The following is a 25,585-nucleotide window of genomic DNA, read 5'->3' as shown; positions in this document are numbered from 1 at the left end:
TCAGTTGCATATAACACCGGTGCTCATTACATCACATGCCCTTCTTAATGCCTGTTACCCAGTTACCCCGCCTGCCCCCCCCCCCCGCAACACTCAGTTTGTTTCCTAGACTTAAGAGTCTCTTAGGGTCTCTCTCTGATTTCGTCTTATTTTCCCCCTCCCTTCCCCTATGCTCCTCTTGTTTTGTTTCTTAAATTCCACAGGAGTGAGATCATATAATTGTCTTTCTCTGATTGATTTATTTCGCTTAGCATAATACCTCATTATTTTTATTATTTTTTTAAGATTTTATTTATTTGACAGAGACACAGCGAGAGAGGGAACACAAGCAGGGGGAGTGGGAGAGGGAGAAGCAGGCTTCCTGCAGAGCAGGGAGTCCGATGTGGGGCTCGATCCCAGGACCCTGGGATCATGACCTGAGCCCAACGACAGCCACCCAGGTGCCCTTCATCATTATTTTTAAATTGTACTTATGTGCATGTTCTCCCCTTCCCCTCCCTGAGTAAAGGGAGGTTTGCCTGTTTTGTCACTGAGTAAATTTCACCGTTCTGTGGGGGCATTGCTCTTTGATGTTGTCCTGTCCACTGTTGACAACAGTGGTGCTGGGGTCCCATGTAAAGAAGTCAGGCGGGGATCAAGAGATGCTTCTCTGTCCTTGAGCGAGGTCTCCTGCTTCCATCATGTGGAGCTGCCGCGCTTCATCTGGAGGTAAGTGCTTTCCCAGCGCCGCTGGAGTGCTCTGCAGGCAGTGGGGCTGGGCTCCGGATGTGCTGGCCCAGGTCGGGGGTTTCCGTGGCCCCTTGGTGATTCTCAGCAGGGCTAGTTTGGGTTAGGACGGGTGTTTCATGGTATCATTGAGGCATTGCGGCCCTTGGTCCCTGCGTTGCGTGAAGAGAGGCATATAACTGCTGTCTTTGGCTTTTACGGTCCCTGCTAATCTTATGAACCTTGGTCCCACACTGGGTTCCCTGGGTGTGGTGGCTTCAAACTATTGCCCCTCTCTGTTTATTTCATATATTTGGGCATTGTATAGAATTTCGGTTTTAAAAAGATTCTTCTGCCATTACAAAAAACAAATGTTTTAAAAACTGCCATGCAATGTGTGTCTGTGTTATCTGTACACACACCACACACACACACACACACACACACACACACACACACACACACACACACTTTTAACAGTAAAACTAACATTTATGCTTGTAACTCGCAGAATTGCTTTTAAACTCATGACAGGTTTGGCCCCAGCCATATTCCTGCAAGTTTTCCTCAAGGTTTAGCCTAAATGATCTATGTAGGATGAAAAAAGTCTGTGCACAAGTAAATAGCACTTTTCCCTCAAGGTGGGCTCAGGAGTTTCAGGGTCAAACGGAACATCAGGTGCTGAAGGTTCAGGCCCTCAGTCTCCCAAGCCAGCACCAAGGGCTGGTGTGTGCGAGCCTGGTTTCAGTGGGGCTGGTGGCGGGCAGGGAGGGTGCACGTCCGCGGGGGGGACCGGTGTGCGCCCCCGGGAGTACACCTGCCACCCGATGAGTGCCAGTGAAGGTTCATTTCCTTCTCTAACGGGCAGGGTTGTCAAAAGAAATGAGAGGCTTATTCGTTTGAGGACAGTTTACCGAGGCCTTCCGTGGTGGGCTGGTGCGCTAGCCAGGAGAGGCAGGGTACTTACCAGCAGAGCGGCGGGCCAGTGTGGCCCTGCACAAACGTGCAGGGAAGAGAGCTAGCTGGCAGGGCTGTTGAGAGGACATGGTGGGAATGAAGCATCCAGTTTGTTATTCAGTGTTTATTAAGTAGATTCAGTCTTATATATGATATACAGATTCAAAAGAAAAAGGATTCCACATACTTATGAAATCAGTGCATTTAGCAAGTAATACCATGGAGATAACAGCTCGATTAACAGCTCATTGGTCTTTTGTTAAGTGAGGGAGAGGGACTTGGCCTGTGCTAGTCATTCCACAAACAAAACAGAATTTAGTTGCATCACATAGAGAAGACACATTCTAAGAATTAAAATATTAAGCCACATTTACTGGAAAAAACTCACTCTATAGAACACAAATCCTTTTTATAGAGCATCGAGGAGGAAGTGCTCACCTGCTTAGAAGAGCCACGTTAAGTTGCATAGGTGCATATCTGTAAAAATATAATTTAGAGATGTAGCCATTGATTAATAAAGAGTCACCTTTAAAAGTTGGTGCCATCCACGGTTTGTCTTAAGTGCCATATGCTTACCGTCTGGAGCCCCCTGCCCCTCCTCAGAACTGAGGCCTCTGGAGTGAGCTGCCTCCAGGGGAGCCCTGAAGGAATGCTTGTACCATCTGCACTGGAAAGTCCGAAAACCTCATCTCAGGGAATTTGCGCACTCCCAAAACATGTCTAAATTATACCGGAGGATTGACAGCCTCTTGGGTCGTCCCTAAATCCTGGGTGGCTTGACCCTGAAGGTCCCACGAGTCACCTTGACCTCCCCACTGCCAGGCTGCTGGGAGACCTCCACCACCCCCCAGCGCTGCCGCGAAGTCCCACTCACACGCTCCGGGAGTCCACGCAGGTGCCCACCAGCAGCTGCTGGGACATTCCCGCTCTGCCCCCTGCTCCTAACGGACCACACCACAGAGGCGTATGGGCCATCTGCCGCACGGAGATTTTTCCGAGCTTAGAAAAAGTTATTTTTCAGCAAATCTTGAGTTCTATGTTGTGTAGGGTTTTCGTTTTTGTTTTTAGGTGGAAACATAGGTAAAAAGAGAGGTTTTTGTTTTGTGGCTTTGCTAAGCAGATGAGCTTAGTGAGGTGCACCTTCCTCCTCAAGAGCGAGTCTTGCAGAACACACAGGGACTGGGGCATCTGTACATGTAAACAGTACACTTTCACTGAGTCCAAAATTAGGAGCAAAAATACAAAGGTTCACATTGGTCTTAGGTAGATACAGGCGAAAAAGGATTGAGCTGTTTAGCTCAGAAACAACAAAAACAAAGTTTCTAAAGCACCACTAAATTATATAAAAATCAGACCATGGACGGATTGAAACTGGTATTCTGGTGAAATACTTTACTATCTTGTAAAAAGTTTTACAAAAAATTACAAATTAAAAGTATCAACCCTCTGAGTTCAAAGCAGCATTTTGAAAATGAACTGGTAGTTAATCCTGTAACCACCCCTGGAGTCGTAAGTGGCCCTTAGGAATAGGGATGGCGGGGTTCCACCTGTTTGAAATCCTTGAAAACCCTGCTAGCCCCCTCCTGTCCCCCTCCCCCTCAACACTGTTCTGGGGTATAAACTGTACTGGAGGTGATGGTAAAATGAATTTCAGATGGGTCACACCATTACTGGTCTACTAGATGTCTACCACGAAGACCAAATTCCCCTTTCTCCTGATTCTACCCTTCTGCTGGAATTAGCCCCCTGCAAAGACTCTGGAATTGGTGTATTCTACTCTTGAGCTACCTTTTAGCTTAGGATCCCCAGTGATGAATTTGTGCCCTGAGGCCCTCCGTGAGAATTTAAAATGGCTGCGGGGCAGGGCGTTGGAAGCTCCCTTTGGGAGAAGGCAGTCCCTGGGGTGAGGGTGAGGGTGGGACAGCGGTGAGCCAGGTCCAGCAGAACCAGCTCTTTGGTGCTCTCCAAGTCAGGAGGAGTGGGGAGGGGTTGAAGCTGCATCTCTGAAAACAAAAGCAAAACAGAACAAGTTCCCTGACTGAACTAGCTAATGGAGTCCTGTTTCCACACAGCGACTTGCTCCTGATTCTGCCCTCAGCCAGGCTTCAGGCAGAGCTTCACAGAGAAGGAGCCCCCCCCTCCCCAGGCGGCGGGGTGACGGTGGCAGAATCCACTGTCCCGGAGGGGCCGCGTAGCCTTGCTCTCACACCAGTGCGCCCGCGCCCAGGCAGGCTGAGGTGGTCAGCTCAGGAAAGCGGGACTGCACGCCGAAATTTAGGCTGGTCTTTAGATCCGATCCCTAGTGTGGGGGTGGTGGCAGCTCCCAGGCCTCCTGTCTCCTGTCTGAGGAAAGCACTGCAGTCGCGTCTGGCCTGGGGCCTGCCTCCCGGAGGGGGAATGACAAGTTAAGCAGTTGGTATCAAGAATTCTAAGGCGGCGATTGTCTCTGCCAGTTTTTAACATTAAGAATCTCACAAATTGCCTGGGGTAACATTTTGCAAAAGACCTACTGATTACTTTGTAGTATTGTTCACACACAAAAATATTTACACAAATTGAAACGTCTGGGAGTAGCACTGAGCAGGTGGGGGCTGGACGCGCGAATGGCTGGGGTGGGGGACGGGCCTTGGGCGCGGGAGCTTGTGCTGTGCGAAGGGGGCGTCTCGGGTGTCCTGGCCCTGACCAGAGGCCTGGAGATTGGCCAGATGGAAGGCAGAGGTGGTGTGGCTGGGGGTGCGGGGGCTGTTGGGAGGCCACTTGAGAGAGGAAGGACCACCCCCGACTGCTGGGGGCTGGAAGCAAGCACAGGGTGGGGCACCCTACCTCTCAGAGCTCTGGCCCATGTGGGAGCCCCCCCCCCCCCCAAACCTCCCCCTCCGGCCCTCCTGACGGTGGTCTGCCATAGTGCTGGGAGGCAGGTAGCTGCAGATAGCTGGTTGGGGAAGGGGTACCTGCTCTGGGGTCGAGTGGCTGTGGCCCTCCCAGGGTCCATGCAGCCCTGGCTCCCCTGGGGCCGCTCTGCTCTGAGGGAGGAAAGGCTACAGAGGGCTTCTGCCGGCTCTGGGCGGGGGCAGGCAGCGGAGAGCTGCTGTCATGGCTACGGAGTATCGCACGGAGAGGCCCCGAGGGCCCTCTGAGGTGTGGGGGAATCCCTGGTTTTAGCAGCACTGGGAGGTATTGCACTGAGCAAGAGGAAGTGCCTACTGGGGAGGAAGGACCAGGCCGGCCTTTGCTTTTGCCCTTTTTCACACTCCAGGGTTATAGGTTTCTTCCAGGACTGGCCCCTCCAGAAGGGCAGGTCCTTGGAGAACCCAAGTGGCTTCTCTACTTCTGTTGATGGTCCCTTTACTCCAGCCACGGGGGCAGAGGACAGGAGCTGCAGTCTGACCAGGGGCTCGCAGCTGCTTTTCCTGTTTGGTGGCTGCCTGACAGCTGGGGGCCCACCCTGAGGAAACAGGCCCTTCCCGGCAGGTGTCTGAGGGCCCTGGGCCTGTGTGGAGAAGTGTTCAGACCCGGCTCCCTGGGGGCAGGTGAGGGCAGGGGCCCTCCTGACTGGCGGCTGTCCCCCAGCTGTCTGTCCTGGTGAACAGCCTGGAGGGCTGGGGCCGGGGGGCGGGAGGGTCACAGCCCTGTCTGGGCTCCAGCTCCTGGCCACCCCTCTGGACTTGCCTCCCAGGCAGACACCGTGTGTGGGGGAGTCGGGAGATAGCCGTTCAGAACAGGCTCAGGGCACATCCTGGAAAAAGCCCACGCTGGAGTGTGAGGTAGAATACAGGTGGCCGTGTGACTGGGGCTTCTGTGGAACGGGGGTGGGGGAGCCGTTTTTGTTTGTCTTTGCTTTGCCTTGGGTGTGGGTGAGGTCCTCCGGCTTGGCGGTGCTGGGCGCTCGGAAGGACAGCCAGCCCGGCGCCCGCCCCACCGCACCCCGCCCTGCCGGCCCCCAGCCCGCGCCAGTGTAGTGATATGGAATGTTAGGTGACAGGGATACATCCTTCTGATCAGACAGACACAGACTGGCAATCTGTACAAACACAAAAGAATCCATTTTCAGAAAAATAAATTACTAAGGGGAGAGGAAGAAAGGGTCCACTTTGTTTTTCTCAATAAATATGCAATTCTGCTCACCTAAGACTTGAAAGGTAATTATCTGGGGGTGGGATTCTAACATCAGGGTCCACGAAGATGATTCTAAATAGAGCTGCGTCCCCAGCGCCTTGTCAGGGGAGCCCCAGCCCTTCCAAAGCTGCCCCATTGGCCTCTTCCAAGCAGGTCAGAGCACCCGTGTGGTGAGATTCCAAAAAAAAAAAAAAAAAAAAAAAAAAAAAGTGTCCTTGTGCCCAAAGTCGCAGGTGCTTGGCGTGTGGCTAGAAACAGCTCTTTTGGATCCCACCTCTTTCAGAAAACAAAATGTACCAAGTGGTGAGGCAGGAAGCCGGGCCGGGACAGCCTCCTTCTTTAGGGTAGTGCACTCCAGGTGCCGTGGGGTCAGTTCTGCTGTAAAATGAGGTTTTCCAGTTCGTCCGCGGAGCGCAGCAGGAAGGCGGCAGACTCTCGGTAGCCGGCGATGAGCTGCCGCACCGCACTGATCTCCGTGGGGCTGAGCTGGGCGGCGGGCATGGTCCTGCTGGTGCTGTTGCCGGAGGGCGTGGGCGTGGGTGTGCTGGAGGCCGTGGCGGCCCCGCCTTTCATGCTGAGGTCGGTGGGCCCTGTGGAAGGGACAGCGCAGGTGAGGAGGGGGGCCGACACCTCGCAGGGTATCTGGGAGGTGCCGTCACCCTGTGCGTCGTCTTGGGGGCCTGCCGTGGCTCAGGCGCTCGGGCCTCTCGACAGTTGTACCCTAGTGCCTAAAACGGGGCCCGGTCCCAGCAGATGAGATGTGGGGTTCTCTGCTAACCCTCAGGGCGATCCTGCAAGGAAGGGGACCTTATCGTTGACAGGTGGAAGCTGGGGAGGCCTGGAGGTCGGAGGTTTGCCCCAGGTCACGCAGTGAACGTGCGCACGCTGCTGCCTTCCGGGCAGGGTGGCCGGCGGCAAGGGGCTCGGACTCTAGCTCCCTGGCCCTGCTCGCACCTCGGCAGCTTTCTGAGGACCGGCGGGTAGACCGCGCTCCCCTGGTAAAGGGAGTGGCCTCCGGGCAGCGTGGGCCCAACCCTGTGAGAAAGGCCGTCGGCGTCGGCCTGTGCCGTACATGTGGCCACGTGCTGTTTGTCCCCCGATGGGGCGGCTGCTCAGGACGCTGCAGGTAAGCAGGCACCTTACACCCTGAGAGAAAGGAGTGTGTGGAGAGCCCCCGAGTCCAGACTGGAGCCACAGGACACCAGGAAAAGAAACACCCATGTGGGTGCTCGGCCCAGGGAGGGGCTTCTGCCCAGGTGGCGGGGGAAGGCGAGGAGCCCTGCTTGGCTGTGGGAGAGGTTGGGGCCAGGCCAGCCGGGGGGTGACGGTGCCCTGCAGGGGAGGGGCTGGGAAGGACAGGGCCCAGGGGTGCCGTCGGGACAAGTCCCCTCTGCCCTCAGAACGGCGGCAGCAAAAGAGCCTGAAGTCTTCTGAAACATCCTGGGGGCGTGTGTGGCGGGGGAGCACCAGGCCCTGTCTCCTCTTTGCCTTTCCCAAGCCGCTCCACGGGTGCATCGTGGGCTTTGGCATCGGGCTCGCCTGAATTCGAGGCCTGCTCTGCCACGCCGCAGGCCACTGTTCCACATCCCTGAGCCTCGGAACCCGAGGAGGCTGCTGGGGGCTGAGCCGGGCCTGTGAAACTCTCAGCACGGGGCCCCGGGAGCTGCCAGGCCCATGGTGGGGGTGGGGAGGGGCGGGCTTCCAGACAGGTTTTGGGGCTTTCTGAATGGGCTCCCAGGAGACACGGAGGCTCCTGGAATTTGAAACACATCCTTTTGAGCTGTTAAGCCTGAACACAGCCAAAGAAGCGCCATGTCTGGGGGTGTGGGAGCTGGAGTGTCCTGGGGGAGGCCGTCTCCCTGTGCCTGCCCGCCGCCCAGTCCCTCCTCGCGCTGGGCTGGCTTACCCTGGCGGGCAGGCGCGGGAGGCTGTCCGTGCTCGTCAGCCGTCTCCCCACGACCCCGTGGGCTCTGGCAGCCAGCGCCACTCATTACTGCATCTACAGGGGCCCTACAGGGGCACTCTCTGCCGCTACAGAGAGAGAGGGACAAGCTCGAGTCACTGGAGGCCTCTAGACTGGAAGCAACACGCTGGGAGAAACTGGAAATGACTGCCGCTGAGGGGAGCTGGTGCGGCCCCTAAAGGGGAAGGAGGCCGAAATGGGCCCATCCGTCACCGTCACCGAGGCGGTGTCCTCTCTGACCAAAGCACGTGGCATCAAGGAGGAGACTTGGAAACGGCTTATGCTAAGGGACATCCTTGGAATTGAGAGTCCAGGGAGCAGCTCAGTCTGTAAAAATGAAATGCAGGGCGAAGGAGCCGGGCTGTGACTTGGCTGGAAACAACAGCCAAGCAGGCGGTGGGCTCCCCTCGCGGTGGCCAAAGGGCTCCGGGGGGCAGGGGTGCCTCCCCATCGCCCGCAGACAACATGTGGTGGGCTCCCCTCTCTCTGTCCCTCAGCCCTGTGCTCTGAGCCGTCCCGTCTCTCTTGGACGGTAGCCGGGGCCTGGACAGGAGACTGTCCCTACCTCGCGCAGCCCATCTGCTCTGGGGTGACGTGCAGGAGTGGGGGCAGGAGTGGGCGCAAGGGGCCCAGCAGCCCCGGGAAAGGCGGGCTGAGCGGACTGTACGGAAGCTGAGCGGCATCTCCCGCCGACCACCTGATGAGCACAGGGAGGAGCTCTGAGCCACTAGCGGGGCGGCCCTGCCGAGGCGCTGCTGTGCCTGAAGGACGGCGGGCAGCGGGACCAGGACGGCCGCCGGTGGTCTTCCCCCAGCCGCTGGGCTCCAAGCCAGTGCTCCCAGGACATGGGCCGCCCCGGGGCCGGGAGGCGAAGGAACAGGTCTCTGCCTCCGTGACCTCCCCGCTCACCTCTACGGAAGCAGGGTGCTTACAGTAGGGAACAGAGGCCCCGGGAAGCACAGGGGCAGAGCCGGCTGCCCCCGTCAGAGGGAGGGCGGGCCGCTGCGAGAGCCCCTCCGGCAGGTGTGAACAGGGCCCGGCACCAGGTCGGGGGCTGGCGGCCATTGCCTGCGGCCTGGGAAGGACGGAGCCTCGGGCTCACCGTGTCCGTCCAGGGGTCCTATCCTCCTTGCCCTGGGACCTGTCTTGGGCTACTCTAACGGGGTCCCCACTCAGAAGGGCTGTCAGGTGGCTCTTCTTCCTGGAAGAAAAGCAGCCTTTCGGGGACAGCCGTTCCTCCTCTCGCCGCGAATGGCCGCTCAGGCGTCCGCCTCGGGGATTAAGGCCAGGCAGCCTCTTATTTTAGGTTAAGAGGCATTAGGAAGGGATGAGAAGTTAAGCCCAGGCAGCAGTCTTCTAGGGACCTGCACACACTTCCTGGTGGTAGGAGCGAGGTGAGCGGAGGGGGCTTGGGGCTTTCTGCCGTGGGTAGGGGCCCGCACCTCCCTTGCTGCCCAGGAACCGTGAGGGGTCTCCTGCAGCCAAGGACAAGAGCTTGAGAGGAACTGTTCAGGCACGTTCAGCCTGGACCTCGAACCCAAGTTTCCTGGCCTGTGGGCGACACCTTCCTCCAGCCTACTCAAGCAATTTGGGGTCGCCCTCAGCTCTCCTCCTCACCCCTTTGCTTTTGAATGACCCTCTGTGCACAAAACTTCTGCCTGCTGTCCTTCCAATTCCAATCTCACCACGGGGGCAGGCAGAGCGCAGTTCACAGCCCTCCTTTCTTAAAACCTATCGGTGGCTCCCACTGCACACAGAGCAGAATCCAAGTGCCCGGCCCAAGAGGCCCCGAGGTCACCCCCACCCACCTCCTGCCCACGCCCCGAGGCCGCCAGGCTCCTCTCCACCAGCAGAGGCCCCCGGACTCAAGGGGGGCGCCCACTCCAGTTCCCACTCAGGGCAGCGCCTAACGCCACAGGGAGGTCTGCGTCTTTTCAGGGACCGTTTCCCCAATCCGGGGCTGTGTCCCGTCTAGGGAATCACCAGCTTCAGGGGCTGGAGTGGGGGAACAGACAGATGGTTCACTGGGCCCCCAGGTGACCTAGATGGGGCTCCGTAGTGAGAGCAAGGGCTGAGGCGGGCCCCCCAGGCCACAGCAGAACTGGGCCGCGCCTGGGCTAGATGCTGGCTCTGCCACCACCTCCCAGTGACCACGTCCCTGAGCCTTGGTCGGTCGTGGGCAAAGCCCAGGTGTGCAGAGGATTCAACTCAGGTAGAGCAGGGCCTTGGCTGCAACTCTGGGCTCACGGTGGCCCTCAGGGAGCCGAGGTAGGGAGAGGCCCGGCAGGCTTTTTGTTTTAACTGCCTGAAGTTTTCCTCACCTCCCCATCTAAGGACTGGCCGAGACTGTGAAGCCGCCAAGGTCCCTGAGCCACGAGGGAGGCACCTTCCCCGCCTGCCCTGCCCCCTTCCCTGAGGCTGCGCTGCGCACAGACCTGGGCTCCGGTCAGGGAGCCAGAGAGCCTGGGTCCCCCGCACTCACCATTACTGTGATTTCCTGTTTGGAGGGAGGCAGGGGGCTGCAGGTTGCTGCCCAAGGCCCCGTAACCGCGGTAACTGTAGTTGAGGCCACCGTTGACGTACACAGGGTCCTGGGAGTAGGAGGAGGCTGGCAGTGAGTAGGTGGAGTGGGTGATGGCTGCAGAGTCCCGGGAGTGCTGCTTGTCCAGGGCGATGGGCTCGTCCTACAGAGGGGGAGGAAAGTGCTAGGGAACCAGAGGGGCGGCCGTCCCGACCCTTGTCCCCAGGACCCAGTGCTGCGACCTGCGGGACTCTGCTTGTGTCTCCGTGGGCCAGAGTTGATCTGTCCCAGCCTAGCTAAAAACACTGTAGGAGGCCACACCCGGGGGGGGGCCCAGGGCCTGTGTGCGCCAGCCTCCTGCAACTCGGTGCATCCGCCCCAGCGAGGCTCCGTCTGGCTCCGAGGATTGCCCACTGCCCCCCGCCGCCCCGCCTTCACCGTCCCCTGCACACCGGCTGGCCTGGCGGGGGGGGGGGTCTGCGGCATGACTGCCAGCCACCCTCTCACCCCTGCTGCCCGGGGCTGCTGGGGAGCAGGTACCTGGGAGGACTGGTAGATCTCCAGGCGCATCCTTTTGGCTGCTTTTCTCGTCTCGCTCTCGCAGGCAGCTGCCAGGATGTTTTCGGCCATGGCCGAGGTCAGGTGGGGAGGCGTGGGTCTGGTCTGCAGGCACAACAGGGACGGAGCCCGTGTTGGGGCTGACCCAGACAGACCCCTGCCCTCGATGGGGCTGGCACAGGGCTGGGGCGGGGGATCCGGGCCCGTGCCCCCTGGAGCTGCGTCACCTCTCTGGGCCTCAGCCCCCTCTTCTGTGAGTCCGCAGTCACTGGGTGGAGGGCGAGGGGCCGGCCAGGGGCCCCGCGGCTGTGCGGAGGGAGCGGGGCGGACGGGGCGGGAGGGGCTCACCATCTCCATGCCGTTCTTCTTCATGCGCCGGCAGGACTTGAGGTACGTGCGGATGCGCTTGCGGGCCCGCTCCTGGAACTCGGGAAACTGCCGGCTGCAGGACTCGATGATGGCCTGGATCTTCTCCTTGGGCTGCTTGGAGATGGGCACCATGCGGTCCAAGTTCTCGTCCACAAAGAGCCGCACGAACATCTGGGGGAGACACAGGCTGTGGGAAGGGCTGGCCGTGGCTGTGGCCCCCGCCCCTGCCCCCCGCCCGTCCCTCGCCGGTGCTCACATTGAAGGCCTTGAGGCGCTCAGGGTCCATGCCCTCGGAGTCGTTCATCTTGTCGTTGTCCTCATGGTCATCATGGTCATCGTCATCGTCATCTGCTGTGGGGGCCCGGCCCACCGTCAGGTCCTCAGGGCAGCCACTGACCTCAGTCTTGATGGAATCATAGCTCCCGGAGCTGTAAGGGGGCGACTGAGAGAGGGCAAGGGCCGGAGGGTCAGACCGGGCCCGCTTTCGGCCGGACAGCCACGGTGAGCGTGCCGGGCTGCTGCACGAGCCAGTGTCGAGGTCCTGCGTCGCCTCCCCTCCCTGTTCCCTTCATCTAGGAATCGGAGGTACCAGTGTCGCCACCCCTCCCTGGGCGGCCGGAGGCAGGACTGCCCGGCCACAGCGGCGCCAGCAGAGGCCCGGGGCCCCAGAGGTGCTGAGCAGTGGTGTCGGCGCTGTACCCGGCAGCCGAGCCCACGCCAGGACCTGCCACATCGTGCGAGGGACAGGCAGACGCAGGAAGGGCTCCCACCACCAGCCGGCCTCTTCTGGTTCTGCCGAGACTGGTTTTGGCTTTGGGGTTTTCCTCCCTGATCCCCAAGGGGCGGTAGCCCTGAGCTAGCAGCCGAGCTGTGACGCAGGCGGCGAGCGTGCTGTCAGGAAGGAGGGGACAGATGGGCTGGGAGAGGGAACCAGCCGAGGCGACAGGTCTCGTAGGCAGAGTGCATCCCCGAAGGTCCCGGGCTGGGGTTCTCCTGTCTGCTGCCGCCCCCGGGGAGACCCTGTGAGCCCCCACGCAGAGTGTGTGTGTAGAAAGGGGGAGTGGGAAGCAGGCCCGGCCCACCAGCAAAGAAGGGACCTCCGCTGCCTGTTCCCACCGCAGGAACTGCTCCCAGAATCGGCCCCTTCTGGGGAGCACAGCTCCTGCTGAAGAACAGACGCATGAAGATGGACACAGACCGGCGCCCAGTCCCACAGCAGCTGCCGCTGCCGGGCTTCCTGTGACCGTCCCACAGGGATCGGCCCTCCCGGGGCCCCCGGCCTGGTGCCCGGCTCTTGATCCACACACAGACTTGACAAGGGGCAGAGACACCTAGGTCGCCCGGCCTCCTGCTGGGTCATGTCACACTTGCCGTGGAGAGGCAGAAGACCTCCCGGGCCCTGGGCACGTCACGTTCCCAAGCCGCTCCTTAGCCAAGTCCTCTGCCGGGGCTGGAGGAGACGGAGACGGAAACCGCAGGACACAAGCTGCGGGCGGCACCGATGCCCCATCTCACTTCCGTGGCCTGAGGTCACAGTGGCAAACGCCCCCTCTGCGGCTCTCTGCTCAGCGCAGGTAGCAGCTAGGCCTGCCCCTCGCACTTGGGAGGCGAAGGCCGCGCTCTGGTCAGCACCTGCTCCGTGGCCCGAGCTCAGACATACGGTGACAACTGAACACCCACTCATCTGGAAAGAACTTTCCCGTGAGATGGGCCATCAGAGGCAAGCCCTGGCACCCACCCCACGCCCTCTGCAGCAGAAGGCAGCCCAGGGAGGGGGAGGAACCTGTGTAGGGGGACATGGCTGGCGCCCAGGGGTGCAGGGCTCTGAGAAGTCACCTCTGGCTCCGCCGCCCTGGCAGGAGAAAACTCTCCCGAGACAGTTCCCGTGCCCAGTGCTGCACTGCACCACTGCAGGAGACCTTAGTGGCCCAGAGGCAGCTTGCAGAAGTGTGAGGGGGTGGGTCCCGGGAGGCAGGGGGCAGTGCTCAGGTGGCGAGGGCACCAGCATTGGCCACCCTTCCTCCATGCGCAGCCCACATCAGCCTGATCTACCAAGTTTCAAACATCCACATCCCTGGGGCTTCAGAGGCCTCGTTCTTTCTGTGCACCATCTGTGAAATGGGGACAGGCAGGCAGAGTAGCCCCGAAAGGCGGGGCCTCTGTGCTCAGTGCGGCCCCTTGCTGCTCTAATCTGCAGCAGACTCTGTTCTCGGGTAGAGCGGAACAGGCCACTCATCACCCACCACCTCCACTGAGGCCGGGGCCAAGGCCTCTTCACAGGAGGTGACACCTGCTCAGAGAAGGGAAGGCCTAGCCTGAGGTCACACGCCGTGTGATCTCATTCCTGAGCCTCCGCAGAACGCCCGGCATAGCGGCCAGGGCCTCCACGCTGACTTGGCGTCCCGGCTCTGGGCACATAAGCATTTCATGTCAGCCTCGCACCGCCCTGACAGGCACAGGAAGAAGGGGGCTCACGGCTCCGGGGGGCCCACAGCCCCACACACCTCAGGGGTGGTCTTCACCCCGTACTTGACACGGCTCCGCAGTCCATCGGTGCTACAGCCGTCGGAGGGGTAGGAGGGCGTGCCGAGCGCTGTGCCCGGCGGGAGCTTGTCGCACAGGTTGATGGGCTGATCTTCAGAGGTGGCGGTGAAGTCCATGGGGGCCACGGCGCCGTTGCCATTCATCTCGGGGAAGGCGGGATCGCCCTGCGTGCTGCTCGATGTGGATGGGTTCAGGGTGGAGGAGCCATTGCCGCTGCCACTCTCAGAGGAGGAGTCATCTGGAACAAGAGGCCTGGGTGTGAGGCTCCACCGCAGCACCTACTGTCCCCTAAGGCCCCCTGGGGGATCGTGGCCACGGCAGCCCCAGGGAATACTTGCCCCATCTTGTCCTCACCAGCATCTCTGGGCAGGAGGTGAGCACGGCTGTCCCCTTTAGGGGCTCCAAGAGGCTAGCTCTGCCCCTAGCCGATGTAGGGGCACGGTCCCTCTGCCGGAACCAGGCCATCAGGGTGGAGCAGCCGTGGGGCGTGCAGGGCATGGTGGTCTCCTGCACTCCACACCCGAGGCACCACATCCAGGCTGAAGGGAGGCCCGGCTTCAAGGGCCTGGGAGTGAGTGGCTGCATGCCAGAGGTCCTTGATAACCCCAGAGGTTGCTTGGGGCCTGACCAGCAACCCCCCTTCCTCTAAATCGCCACTGCCCTGCCCCTTCACACCCTCTCCCCACAGCAGGCTCTCAGCTTCCTTCATCTGCCCAAGGAGAAGGAGCTGATGCCCCACTGTGCCCCCCCCACCCCTCAGTTACCCACTCCTTCCCGCAAGCAGGCCCCGCCTACCCACAGTGTGCCCCCCACAAGCCGCCTTCGGGGTGAGGCCACGTGGCCTTGGACATCCCGAGCCAGGGCTCCAGGATCTGGCCTCTGCATTCCCTGCACCTCAATGGGCCATCGCCGCTTTCCAGAGGTGACAGCCCGACAAAGCTCTGCTGAGGGCGCCCCCTGCTGCGGAGAGCACAACACTGCCTGGGGAATCCGGGGAGACAAACTTGAACGAAGGGGCTAGACATTTTCAGATAAAATTCCAGGCCCCTCTCCCCAATCCAGGCCCAGCCTCCTGCTTGATCAGCTGAGACGGCAGAGGCCAAAGATACTCCGAGCTCCCGGGGTCACTGTCAGGTGAGTACCACGTGGTTCCCCGTGGCGCCCAGGTGCCAGGCCGGCCGGCCCCAGCACCCAGAGACGCTGGGGGAGGGGCAGCCACAGTGAGCCCTGACCGCCTCCCAGGCCGCCCCTTCCCCCAGGCCAGGGTCGCGCAAGACCCCACCCCCACTCTCCCAGCCAGCAGATTATGAAGATTTAGTCCCCGGGGCTGGGCATTGGGCACGCGCACCGCCAGAGCGTCCCCATGGCGACCGAGCGGCTCTAGAGCCCCAACCAATCGCTGGCCTCCCGGCTGCCCGGGGGCGGGGCACGGCTGCCCATCAAGCCGCCGAGCCCTGGGCAGAGGGGGATGGGAAAAGCCGCGGCAAAGTGGCACCCCTCCCCCTCAGCTGTCGCAGGTCCCCCGGGCTAGGCTGCCCCTCCCCTCCTCTTCCTCTTCCTCTGGGCAGCCACCGCTCCCTGCATCCTCCTGCAGGTCAGCTCCAGGCTCGAGCCGCCCCACAGCTTCCCTGCTTGCTCCGCTGCACCTCAAGAGTCCGTGTCTCCCCCTGCCCCCCGGGCCTGGGGTCCTGCAACCTCTGGGCCCTCACCACCCATCTGCCGCACCCCCCCCCCCATCACAGATAGGCCAGATTCTCCTAACGCAGTATCTCCAGCAACCGATCTAGACGTTTGTGGAATGAACAAATTACCCAGCAGTATTTACTGAGCACCTACTGCAGGCTGGCCCAGTCCCGGGCTGGGAAGAGAGTCACGATGACCAACCGGGTGCCAGTCGTCCTGGAGGGACAGACGCACATTACTGAACCACAGGAGAGTGGCTGCCCTCCCTCCCCTCAGTCCCACCCCAGTCTCCACCCCACCTTTTTCATCACCCCATAACCTGCCTGTTCTCCACAGCCTGCTGAATAACATAGAAAAATACAGTCCAGACTCCTGTGGGCTGTGTTCCTAGTCCCGTGACTGCTGTAGCCCGGGTCCCACTCTGCCGGCCACCGTGGGGCCTCACGTCTCCAGGCCTTTGCTTGGGCTCTGCTGTCTGCCTGCCATGTTGCTTCCAGCTCAGAACATTTCAGTCTACCTTCAAGGCCTGGTTCATTGCTGCCTCCTCAGGGCAGGCCTCCTCCCCTACTGTCCCTAGGAAGGAGGTACTCACAGCCCTGACGAAGCCGGTGCCCATCCCTCCTGGGAAACTTCATGCCTCCTTAGCCTGGCCCCAGCTGAGTCCTGACAGCTGCCCACCTCCCACCGGGGCAGGACCTGTTGCTGAAGAAGCCTCCACACATTTAGGAGCCTCTTCTGGAGCTGAGGTGCTGGAAGGCAAGGATGGACACCCATACTGGCTGATCACATGAGCTCCTATTTGCTCTGGCAGGTGCCCATTCTTAGCCCACCTTGCAGGTGAGACTTCACACTCTGGCACCATCTCCATCAGGCCAGCTGCTTGACCTTGGAGGTCTTTGTCCTCCTCCAAGAGGAGGGGTTACTAGGAGGGCACCAGCTTGGCACATAGTGAGCCAACGTCCCGGCGCTCAGCATGGGCATCAGGCCCACAGCCTCCCGCAGTGCCCAACCCCTGTACAGGCTCAGACATGGCACCCCAACTGCCTGCCTCCCCGACCAGCTTACCTCCTGGGAGGATGGACCTCCCTTGCCCTAAAACTCTGGTGGGGGGGGCAGGGGAAGGGGGAGAGGGGAGGCAGGCCTACTCCCGGGCCCCTTGCAGCTCAGGAGCCCGGGGTGGCCCGGACTCTTGGAGCTGCCGACTCCCTTGCCCCGGGGCTGTGCACCTGTGCTGGTCAGCCGGACAGCCACGGGCCCTGGCTCCAGTCCGAGCCCCCGCTTCCCACTGCTTAGATGCTGCCCTGGGCTAGTAAGGCAAGTGGCTGGGCAGGTGGGACCGTGAGCTACCAGGAGTCCAGATCATGCATTCCAAATGTTTAGAAGAAACTGGGAATCTGCACCATTCTGTAACTATCCAGATTTTAAACATTAAGGACTGACTTGCATTGTTTACATTTTGAAAAACCTTGCCAAATAAATGGATAAAACACAATGGGGTCTATCCATGCAATGGAATGTTATTCAGCCATAAAAAGGAATGAAGCCCTGACACCTGCTACACCGGGGAAGAACCTAGAAAACATCGCACTGAGTGAAAGAGGCCCAGTCACAATGGGACAGGCGCTGACAGTCTGCTTCCATGCAGTGTCCAGACGAGGCACCTTCCCAGAGACAGAAACATCTGGGGGCTCCCCGGGGCGGGGAGGACTGGACACGGAGAGCTACCGCTTGGTGGATGTAGAGTTTCTGTTTGGGCTGATGAAAACCATATTTTGGAAATCATGGTGCTGCTCGCCCAACACCGTCAATGTACTTAATGCTGCCGAATTGTATACTGAAAAACGGTGGAAATGGCAATTTTAATGTTATACCTATTTACCACAAAAATCCCCCCAAACCAACCAACCAACCAACCATCCAAGACCTGGAGCAGACCAGCGGCCCCAGTTCATGAGCTCCGTGCATCCCCCACCGGCCAAGGTTCTCCGCCTCCACACCACAGCCAGGAAAGCCAGCCATACACAGCCCTCACCAGAGGGACAGAAGAGTCACAGCGCATGTGCCCCCCGTCACTCTGCCCAGGCCACCTCAGCCCCGCGTGCCAACCGCGGGCCTGCACTGCCTGCCCCGGTGCCGTCAACAACTCGGGTCCACTTTTTGCCAACCGGAGAGGCCACGGGTTTTAGGCAGAATGCAGAGGGCCTGTGGAGCGGGATGGACGTGGGCTGTCCATCAGATGCCACTTTACCTCCCTGAGCCTCAGTTTCCTTTCCAAACGGGTGTCATGTCAGTAATACAGGATTTGTAAGGTATAGACAATACCTGGTATAGAGAGTAGGTGCTAGAAAAAAAAAGCGAGTTCTCTGCACCCCACACTCTCACTTCATCACGCATCTACTTCCTACGCACGCACACCTCCAAGGGCCCCTCAGAGCCCAGCACCGCGGGAAGGCATGAGCTCTGAGGTGGTGCCCTGCCCACCCGTGTCCCTTCCTTGCTTGAGCACTTACTGGGTGTCCGGCCCATGCGAGACACTGGGGATGCAACAGTGAAAAGAGAGGGGTAGTTACTGTCCCGGGGGCTCATACTCTCGCAAGTTAAAAAACCAAACAGAAGGGTTCTAGAAGAGACTGGGCTCCAAAAAGAGAGTTGTGAGCTTTCTGGCCCTTGATCCCTGCTCCTCAACCCCCCAGTCCTGACTGCAGGGCCCCATCTCCGGAACTCATCCCGAGGAGGGTGAGACACTATGAGGAAAGAAGGGGCGGAGAGAAGATGAGAGGAAAGGAGGGAAGGCTTTTTGGAAGTAGCCCATGGAGGAAGCCTCGTGGGAGGAAGCTGACAAGGCCCTGAGGCTAACCGCCCCCCCCATGGGGGCAAAGGTGCTGCTGGGGGATGGGGGGGTAGGGGGGCGGGGGGGGCGGGGATCTGTCCGCCTCCCAGGGCAGTGGCAGCTGCAGGGACTGAGTTCAAACCCCTAAGCGGGAACCAGACTCCCTCCAGGGGTGGCCGCCTGTCACCCCACTCCAGCTGTACACCTTTCCACCTGCTCTTCCCTCCGAGGACACTGTCCCCAGCTCTCTCTGGTGCATTCCCTCCCCTCCAGGGATTTGCTTCAAGGTCACCTCAGTAAGACCTCCCTGCCCCCACTCTGCCATGCTGACCCCTTTACCTACTTTTTCCAGAGCATTTTAATCACCTTCTCACATACTATGTCTATGGCCTGTGCCCCCCCCCACCCCCCGCGGTAAGCTGCCCCCGCCCTGCAGACCCAGAGTTAGCAGGGCTGTATGGGGGCGGGGGGCAGATCATTCCTGCCTCTCCAAAAACCATACCCCTCCCTCTAGTGAGGGCACCTACATCTTCCAGGGTGAGCACATGTCCCACGCCTGGCAGGTCAGCCCAGCCCTTCCCAGTGACCAGCGGGCATCTGACCAAGCTGGACCCATGAAAGTCAGTCCTGGGGCTCTGGCTGAACTGTTTGGAAAGAAGTGCTCCTCCCCACGCCCCAGGGCTGCTGAGCCCATCCAGCAGGGCTGAATAGCTGGCTCAGACAAATCCCCCCGAGTCCATCTGTGCCTAAAACCAAAGAAGAACCTAGACTTTTTGGTTATGGGAGCCAATAATTTCCTTAGTTGGAGGCAGGCTTGCATCACGTGTGTCCGGTTTGGTCTCTGGGTGATCCACAACCTTCCCTCTGGGAGGAGAGGGCCTGGAGCCAGCGCCAGGCCCACCACAAAACCCCAGGTCTGTCCCCTGGCTCCGTCCTGAGGTGGCCGATAGCCCCAGGAGGGGCTGGTGGCAGCCCTGGCCCCTGCAGTGCCTGACCCGTTTGGGGAAAGAAGGAACAGAGAGCAGGGTCAGCACCCCAGGCTGAGGTTCCCGGCCACTCTGAATTCTTCCCTCCTCCCCACTCCCACCAAAAAAGTGTGATTTAAAGGAGCTATAGACACATACTCAAACCCACGCCCCATTCCCGAATGAGACCGGCAGGGGGGTGGGGGGGAGCAGGTGCGGGGCCTCCCTGTCTCCCGACCTTGGGCACAGCCCGTCTCCTTGGCTCCTCTTATCTGCAGTCCAGGGAGTTGCCGCGGACGCCCTCTTGGGCTCTGATACTTTATGACCCTGTGGAAGAACCCAGCAGGCCCCATGGGCAGCGGGGCCCGAGCTACGGGGCGCAGGCCTCCGGCCACGGGACTCTCCGGGCAGGCACGTGTGCCAGCTGAACCCGCCCCACACCCCCGGCTGGAAGTGACCCTCTGTCCCCACACCGGCCTCATCATTGCCGCCGTGCCAGGAGGCCCCTCCGGGACGGGCACCCCGCCCGAGGCCAGGCTGCTGGAGCCTAGAACCATGCCCGCAGGCCAAGACTGCCCCCCACCTGTGACCGTATGAGCGGCAGAGAAAAGGGTCCGCTGATGGCCACGGGGAAGCGGCTGGGGAATGCACCCCTTCTGAGCATGTCCCCCCACCCAGGCCTCCCCAGCTCTGGGCAGGACGCAGAGCCCACCACCTGTGCCCGGAATGCCTAGGGCAGGGAAGGACTGCGGTGCCCATCTATTTACCGTGGGGCAGTGTGCTGCTATTCAAATGGGGGAATTAGCGATGAATGGGGGAAATTGTTCCTCCCTCTGTCCCGTCTCCAGAAGGAGACAAAAACCCCTTTTACCTCGGCAAACAATGCCCTTATGTGGGCGCCAGCGCCCTGCAGCCCGCACAAGCCTGGCTCTGTGCGAGCCGCCAATCGCCACACCGGGCTCGGCACCCCCCTCCCCCCGGCCAGTGGCACCCCCTCCCAGTGGCAGACCCACACCAGCTCCCGCGGCGGGCTGGGCCACGGTGGGAAGCTACTCCGTTCCTGGGACCTCGGGCTGGGCATCCGCCAGGCAGGCTGCCTTCTCCGGCCAGAGGTGCAGCAGCTGAGGCCGCACCCACACCCCCTCCTCCCTCCTCCATGGGCTGCTGCAGCGGCCATGCAGGGAAGGGGAGGGGAGGGGGCATCAATAATTCACACACAAAAGAGCCGGCGGGGGTGGGGGGAGGGTAGAGCGCTGGAGCCCACAGCCCCACCGGCAGCCCCACCGTGGGCCAGGGCAACGGAGACACCAGGGCCCGGCGGGCCGCCCGGGGCTCTAGGCTGCAGGCTGGGGGCCCCGGCTCCACTCTGAATTTGGGTGTGCACCTCACCAGGGCCGGTCCGCGCCTGCTCTGACAAAGGCCAGTGGCTTGGGCCGTGTTTACATGATGCATAGTTCCCAGGAGCACCAGGCTCCTGGCAGGCTACCCTGCTCTTCCTCCCGGAAGGAAGGGGGAGGGCCACGGGGTCAAACGGGGGACACAGAGGAGCTGGGAGGGGGCAGTACCCCTGGGATCCCACCATGCCCACACGATGGGGCCACACTGGGTGTCCGCCCCGCAGTCTGGCGGTCAGGCCCCGGCTGCCCACCTAGCCGTCCCTCCTAAGCATCCCACTGCACGCTTGCACTTCCCCTGCTCCCCACCGGGCTCCTGGTGCCACCAGGCCAGGGATGCCAGCACCTCCATTCCACAGCCCCGCCTTCCTGCCCGGTGGCCCCTTAAGCAGCACAGCCACCTGGGTGGGTGCTCAGGGCCTAGGGCAGCGCGCGGTCTCGTAGCAACGGGCTGCGAGCCATGCGCTGAACTTCCCGCTTCCTAGTGGCCACAGTTAACAGGTCAAAAGAACCAGAGAGAATGAATTTTAATGATCTATTTTATTTAGCTCAATATATCCAAAGCCTTATTTCAACAACCAATACCGTGCTAAAATGGAGCTATTTTACATCCTCTTTCCTACGAAGTCTCTGAAACTCAGCGTGTACCCTGCACATGGCGCACCTCCATCTGCGGAACCTTGTCGGGAGCGTCTCTCCGGCTGCAGCATCAGCGCAGACCCAGGGTTTCCGGATTTCCCCCTCAAACTGAAATCATTTCTCTCAGAGCAGGAACCCTGGGGCTTCTGCCCCTAGTGAAGGGTCCAACCCAAAGTTGAGTTCAGGTCTTGGGAGCCGGTGGCCGGTGCCACCCACAGTGGGGTGGATCCTAAGTGTCAGGTGCCGGGCACACCCACTGTCCCTGACTTGTACAACCAGCCCTGCAGCTGGCTTTGAGGTGGGGGGACCAAAATTTCCCTGAGGGAAGTCACTGGTGTCACAGAGAGTGAGTGGCAAAGCCTAGATGGGCCACTGATTCCCCAAAGCACCCACCCTCTTTCTCCTCTCGGCCTCCATTTGCCCATCTGTGCTATGGGCCGGCCCCCACCTCTGCCACTGCCCCGCTTCCCACTGCTTCTCCCCCAGCACACACTGGTCCACGCGCCTCAGGGGGAAACGCTCCCACTACGGACAGGCTGGGTCTGTGTCTTCCCAGGCCCGACATCTCCCTGGCCCCACCTTCTAAGTCAAGCACTGGCAGCGAGAAATCAATGCTAATTCAATGTACAAAGCTCTAGCCAAGATGCCCACTGCCCCCTCTCCCCCCCCCAAAACAGATCATGTGTTCCGAGAGCAAACAGAGACACCTCAGGCGACCATGTGTGAATGATTCACAGGGCAGGGCCCAGGCCCCGGAGCCCGTGTGTATGCGTGGTGTGTCTGAGGACCCTGGCAGGTCCTCCACCAGCCCTCCCAGGAGCCGGCCTGGCTTCGGTGCATCCCAGTCCTTAGGTCAGAGCCATGACGCCAACGTGGCTCTGGTCACTTCCTGGTTCCCGGGAAGGTCGTCCTTGGACAGGGTAGGGTGGCAATGTCTCTCCTTCATGCCTCCCACCCTGAGCTTTCTCTCCAGGGGCTGCGTCCGTAGAGGGTCAATGGGAAGTTGGGGTCTAATGCGCCCAAGACTGAGGGGTGGGAGCAGCGGGAGGGCTCTGACTTCCCCGACCGCCCAGCAGATCCAGGCATATCTTCCAGGTGGATGTGTGTGTGGGGTCTTGCTCTCCCTTTCTTAGTAGGTGAACCTCACCTCAGGCTCTGGAGCCCACCCTACTCTAATGTCCTTCCCAGGCATCTGGGGGCCTCAGACCCTGGCAGCCTGCACAAGGCCCGGGCTGTGCAGGCCCAGCCTGCTCCTGGGATAAAGGGATCTCTCGGTGCTGTCTCCCAGCCTCTCTTACCCCTCAGTGGCCAGAGGCCAAGACAGCCTAGCATTGTCTGTGCGGCCTGCAGCCCAGCTGATGATGGACACTTTCCTGTGACCCGGGACTGCCAGGGTGGCCTACAGCCAATAACCGGAAGGACTTGGGCCCCAGTTCTCTGTTCCTTGGGGGAGGGGAGGGCAGGAGGGTCATTCCGTGAAGATGTTTGGAGCCTTGAATAGGAACAACAGCTCTTGCTCTGGAAGGAGGGAGTATGACCTGCAGCCAGAGAATGAGGCCCAGACCCAGTTTCCAGGCTCACCGCAGACAGTTAGGGTCAGGGGGCTGGGCAGGGCCCCGATAACAGGTGTGGAAGAAAGAACGCGTGGCATAAAAGGTCCCTGCAGGAGAAGTCCCTTAGAAGCCATCCCCGGGAGGCCACGGTTTAAGTGACCAGGGAGCAGGGTGGACACCCCCAACCTTGAGTGTGGGGTCCACAGGGAGGCAGCTGTGGCAGGCCCTGGAGCTCCGTCCCCAGCCGAGGGCCCGTGGGAGGGTGAGTATCTGGGGCTCAGGGGTAATGCCAGTGACCGAGCCCGAATGGCCTGGTCCCAACTCCTACTGGCCCCCTCCTCACGAGCAGCAGCCCCGCCCCCTGCCAAGAACACGCCCAGCACAGTGGCTGGGGCACAGGAGGCAACTGCTGCCCAGAAGCCTTCTCCTTGGGTGCCAGCACGAACTCACAGCGGCCTGCTTAGCTGCCCACCAGTGTGGAAGCTTCGGTCAGGGTTTGCCGGATCCAGAAGCAGGGTCCTGGAGGACTCGGGGTCCTGGCGCATGTGGGTGGGGTGTGGGACAGGAATTCACGAGATGCCAGGACATGTTGTGAGTGCCTGCCCTCCCGTTCCAGCTCTTTTTTTTTTAAGATTTTATTTGTTTGACAGACACAGCAAGAGAAGGAACACAAGCAGGGGGAGCGGGAGTGGGAGAGGGAGAAGCAGGCTTCCCGCAGAGCAGGGAGCCTGATGCGGGGCTCGACCCCAGGACCCTGGGATCATGACCTGAGCCAAAGGCAGATGCTTTAACGACTGAGCCACCCAGGCACCCCTCCAGCTCTCTTTCCAAAGAAGCAAGACTTGGGCTGGGCGGGGGTGGGGGAAGAACAGGAGCAAGGGACACTGGTGTGATGGAAGGAAGCTGTGGTCAGAACCATACAGGGGTCATGGGACAGAGGGGACCCAGAGGGACCTGAACAGAGAAAGAGACAGGACCGGACCCAGTGGGGCTAATGAAGGGTCTGGAGAACTGGGCGCAGTGAGGAGAGCCCCCCCAGCCTGCGTGTGCCAGCTGACCATGGGTCCCGGCACCCGGTCCCCCAGCACCACCCCTGGCACTAGGCCAGCCACGAACGAGGAAATGGCCCCACAACCATTCGTCGAGCCTCCCCATCCCAGGAGTGTGCTGAGCTCTGTCACTGCCTCATCTGGCTGTCTGGTGCGGGCGGCGATCTGCCCTAGGCCCCACAGTGAGCCGAGGAAGGACGGAGCCTAGGGCAGGGCAGCGTGGCTATGGCCGGCCCACTTCCCCAGCACGCGGCCCTGCAGGGACGGGGGAGGCACCCAGGGAGAGGGCCAGGCCGGTGAGGAAAGCCGGGACGGCCCCTGCTGCCCAGGCTGCATTTCTGGGCAGTGGCGGGCCCTACCCAAGGACACAAGAGCAGCAGGCAGGAAGCCTTAGGCTTCTCACAGAGAACTCCCAAGGACCCCAGGGTCAATGGTCACAATCCACCTGGAAGATATGCCTGGGTCTGGGCCTACGTGAAGCAGAAGCGAGGAATCGGAGCCAACAACTTGCGGAAGACCACCTCGCAGGGACAGGACGGGGCAGGCTAGAACCAGCTCGGGAGACCCACAGCGGAGTGCCTGCAAGGAGCCGTGTCCAGCCAAGACCCGGCCCACAGAGGTGACCCCATCTCTCTCCATCCTCCTGGCTGTGGCCCTCTCCGCCCCGGCTCTCCTGTTTGGAGCCTGGAGTCAAAGGGAGCTTCTGGAGACACGAAATCCCCAGGAAATCCCCAACCCTGGCATTCAGCATCTTCTTGCTGCCCAGCCTCCGCCTAACCTGCTCCCTGAGCTTCCCAGGCACGCCTCAGGCCCACTCGGCCTGCCCTCAACATCGCACCAAACACAGCCTGCTGCGCGGGGCTGCGCTGGTCCCCCAGCCCTGCCACCAGATGCTCAGACGCCGTCTGTGGAGCACCTACTCCGTGCTCGGGGCTGGGGATAAAGCCCCAGAAGAGGACACTCGGGCCTGTGCCGGGCCTGGGCCCCACAGACGCTCAACAGAGGGACTTGAATGTCCTTCTCATGAATGGCCCAAACGTGGCTCCAGAGTCAGAGAGACCCTTGTGGTCGCTTGTGGTCCCTCTCAGGAGAGAACATGTCCTTCCCTGTAGGAAAGGCTCGGTCATAGCTCCAAGCACTCGGCAGGCTCGGGAATGGGGATTCCAGTCACTGGGATGACTGGACAATCTTTAAAAAATGCCACATCACTCACAGGAGAGGCAAATGACATTAGGAGGAAAAAAAGGGGCTGCAACACGACACGATCCCCCTGTCTTTTGTTTTTTTTTAAGAAAACAAGACTTTTATTATGTGCACAGAAAAGACTGAGAAAAATATGCCTCAAATACTAGTCATTTTGATTTTTTTGCTCCATTTTTTTCCTAAATTTTCTACAATAAATATAATACTTGTGAAACAGGGGAAACAGAAGATATGTTTCTGCAGAGGCATGCCTGCCCTCAGGCAGCTTAGAGCCCACAGGGATCCCCTGTGCCTGCGCCCTTTCCTCTCCCACCAGACTCCCCAAAGGCAGGAACAGGGCTTATCAGCCTTGGCATGACAAAACCGATTCAGAGCCCTGAAAGAACCAAAGGCCCCTCAACGCCTGGTAATGGGCACCGGACGGGAGGCTCCTCCAAACCCTAGCACCCGCACTGGAGGGAGGGAAGGGGGGAAGTTGGAGGGGGGGCCCCAGAGGCCTGGAGGAGTGGTCTCATCTGAGAGGCACAAACCAGAGG

General features: G+C 60.4%; 1 protein-coding gene across 9 annotated transcripts in view; it reads right to left on the bottom strand.

The window, feature by feature from the left end:
* Positions 1-1,771: 1,771 nt before the first annotated feature.
* Positions 1,772-25,585, bottom strand: part of NOL4L (nucleolar protein 4 like) — a 127,655-nt gene continuing 103,841 nt past the window's right edge. For 5 of the 9 annotated variants that reach the window (XM_025876458.2, XM_073880571.1, XM_073880570.1 and 2 more), the window contains 6 exons: positions 13,694-13,971; positions 11,446-11,631; positions 11,169-11,360; positions 10,803-10,925; positions 10,224-10,425; positions 1,772-6,368 (listed from right to left, as the gene is read on the bottom strand). In XM_025876458.2, coding sequence (XP_025732243.1) covers positions 6,148-6,368; positions 10,224-10,425; positions 10,803-10,925; positions 11,169-11,360; positions 11,446-11,631; positions 13,694-13,971 — 1,202 coding nt within the window. In that variant the 3' untranslated portion in view covers positions 1,772-6,147. The other 4 variants (XR_012374726.1, XR_003209309.2, XR_012374727.1 and 1 more) reach the window with 4 other exon arrangements.

This window comes from Callorhinus ursinus, unplaced genomic scaffold (assembly GCF_003265705.2).
Source record: "Callorhinus ursinus isolate GAN/ISIS: 27379988/994484 unplaced genomic scaffold, GSC_fseal_2.0 scaffold38, whole genome shotgun sequence".
NCBI classification, from domain to species: Eukaryota; Metazoa; Chordata; class Mammalia; order Carnivora; family Otariidae; genus Callorhinus; species Callorhinus ursinus.
Note: the sequence above shows the minus strand (reverse complement) of the source record. Positions and strands in the feature narration are given on the sequence as shown.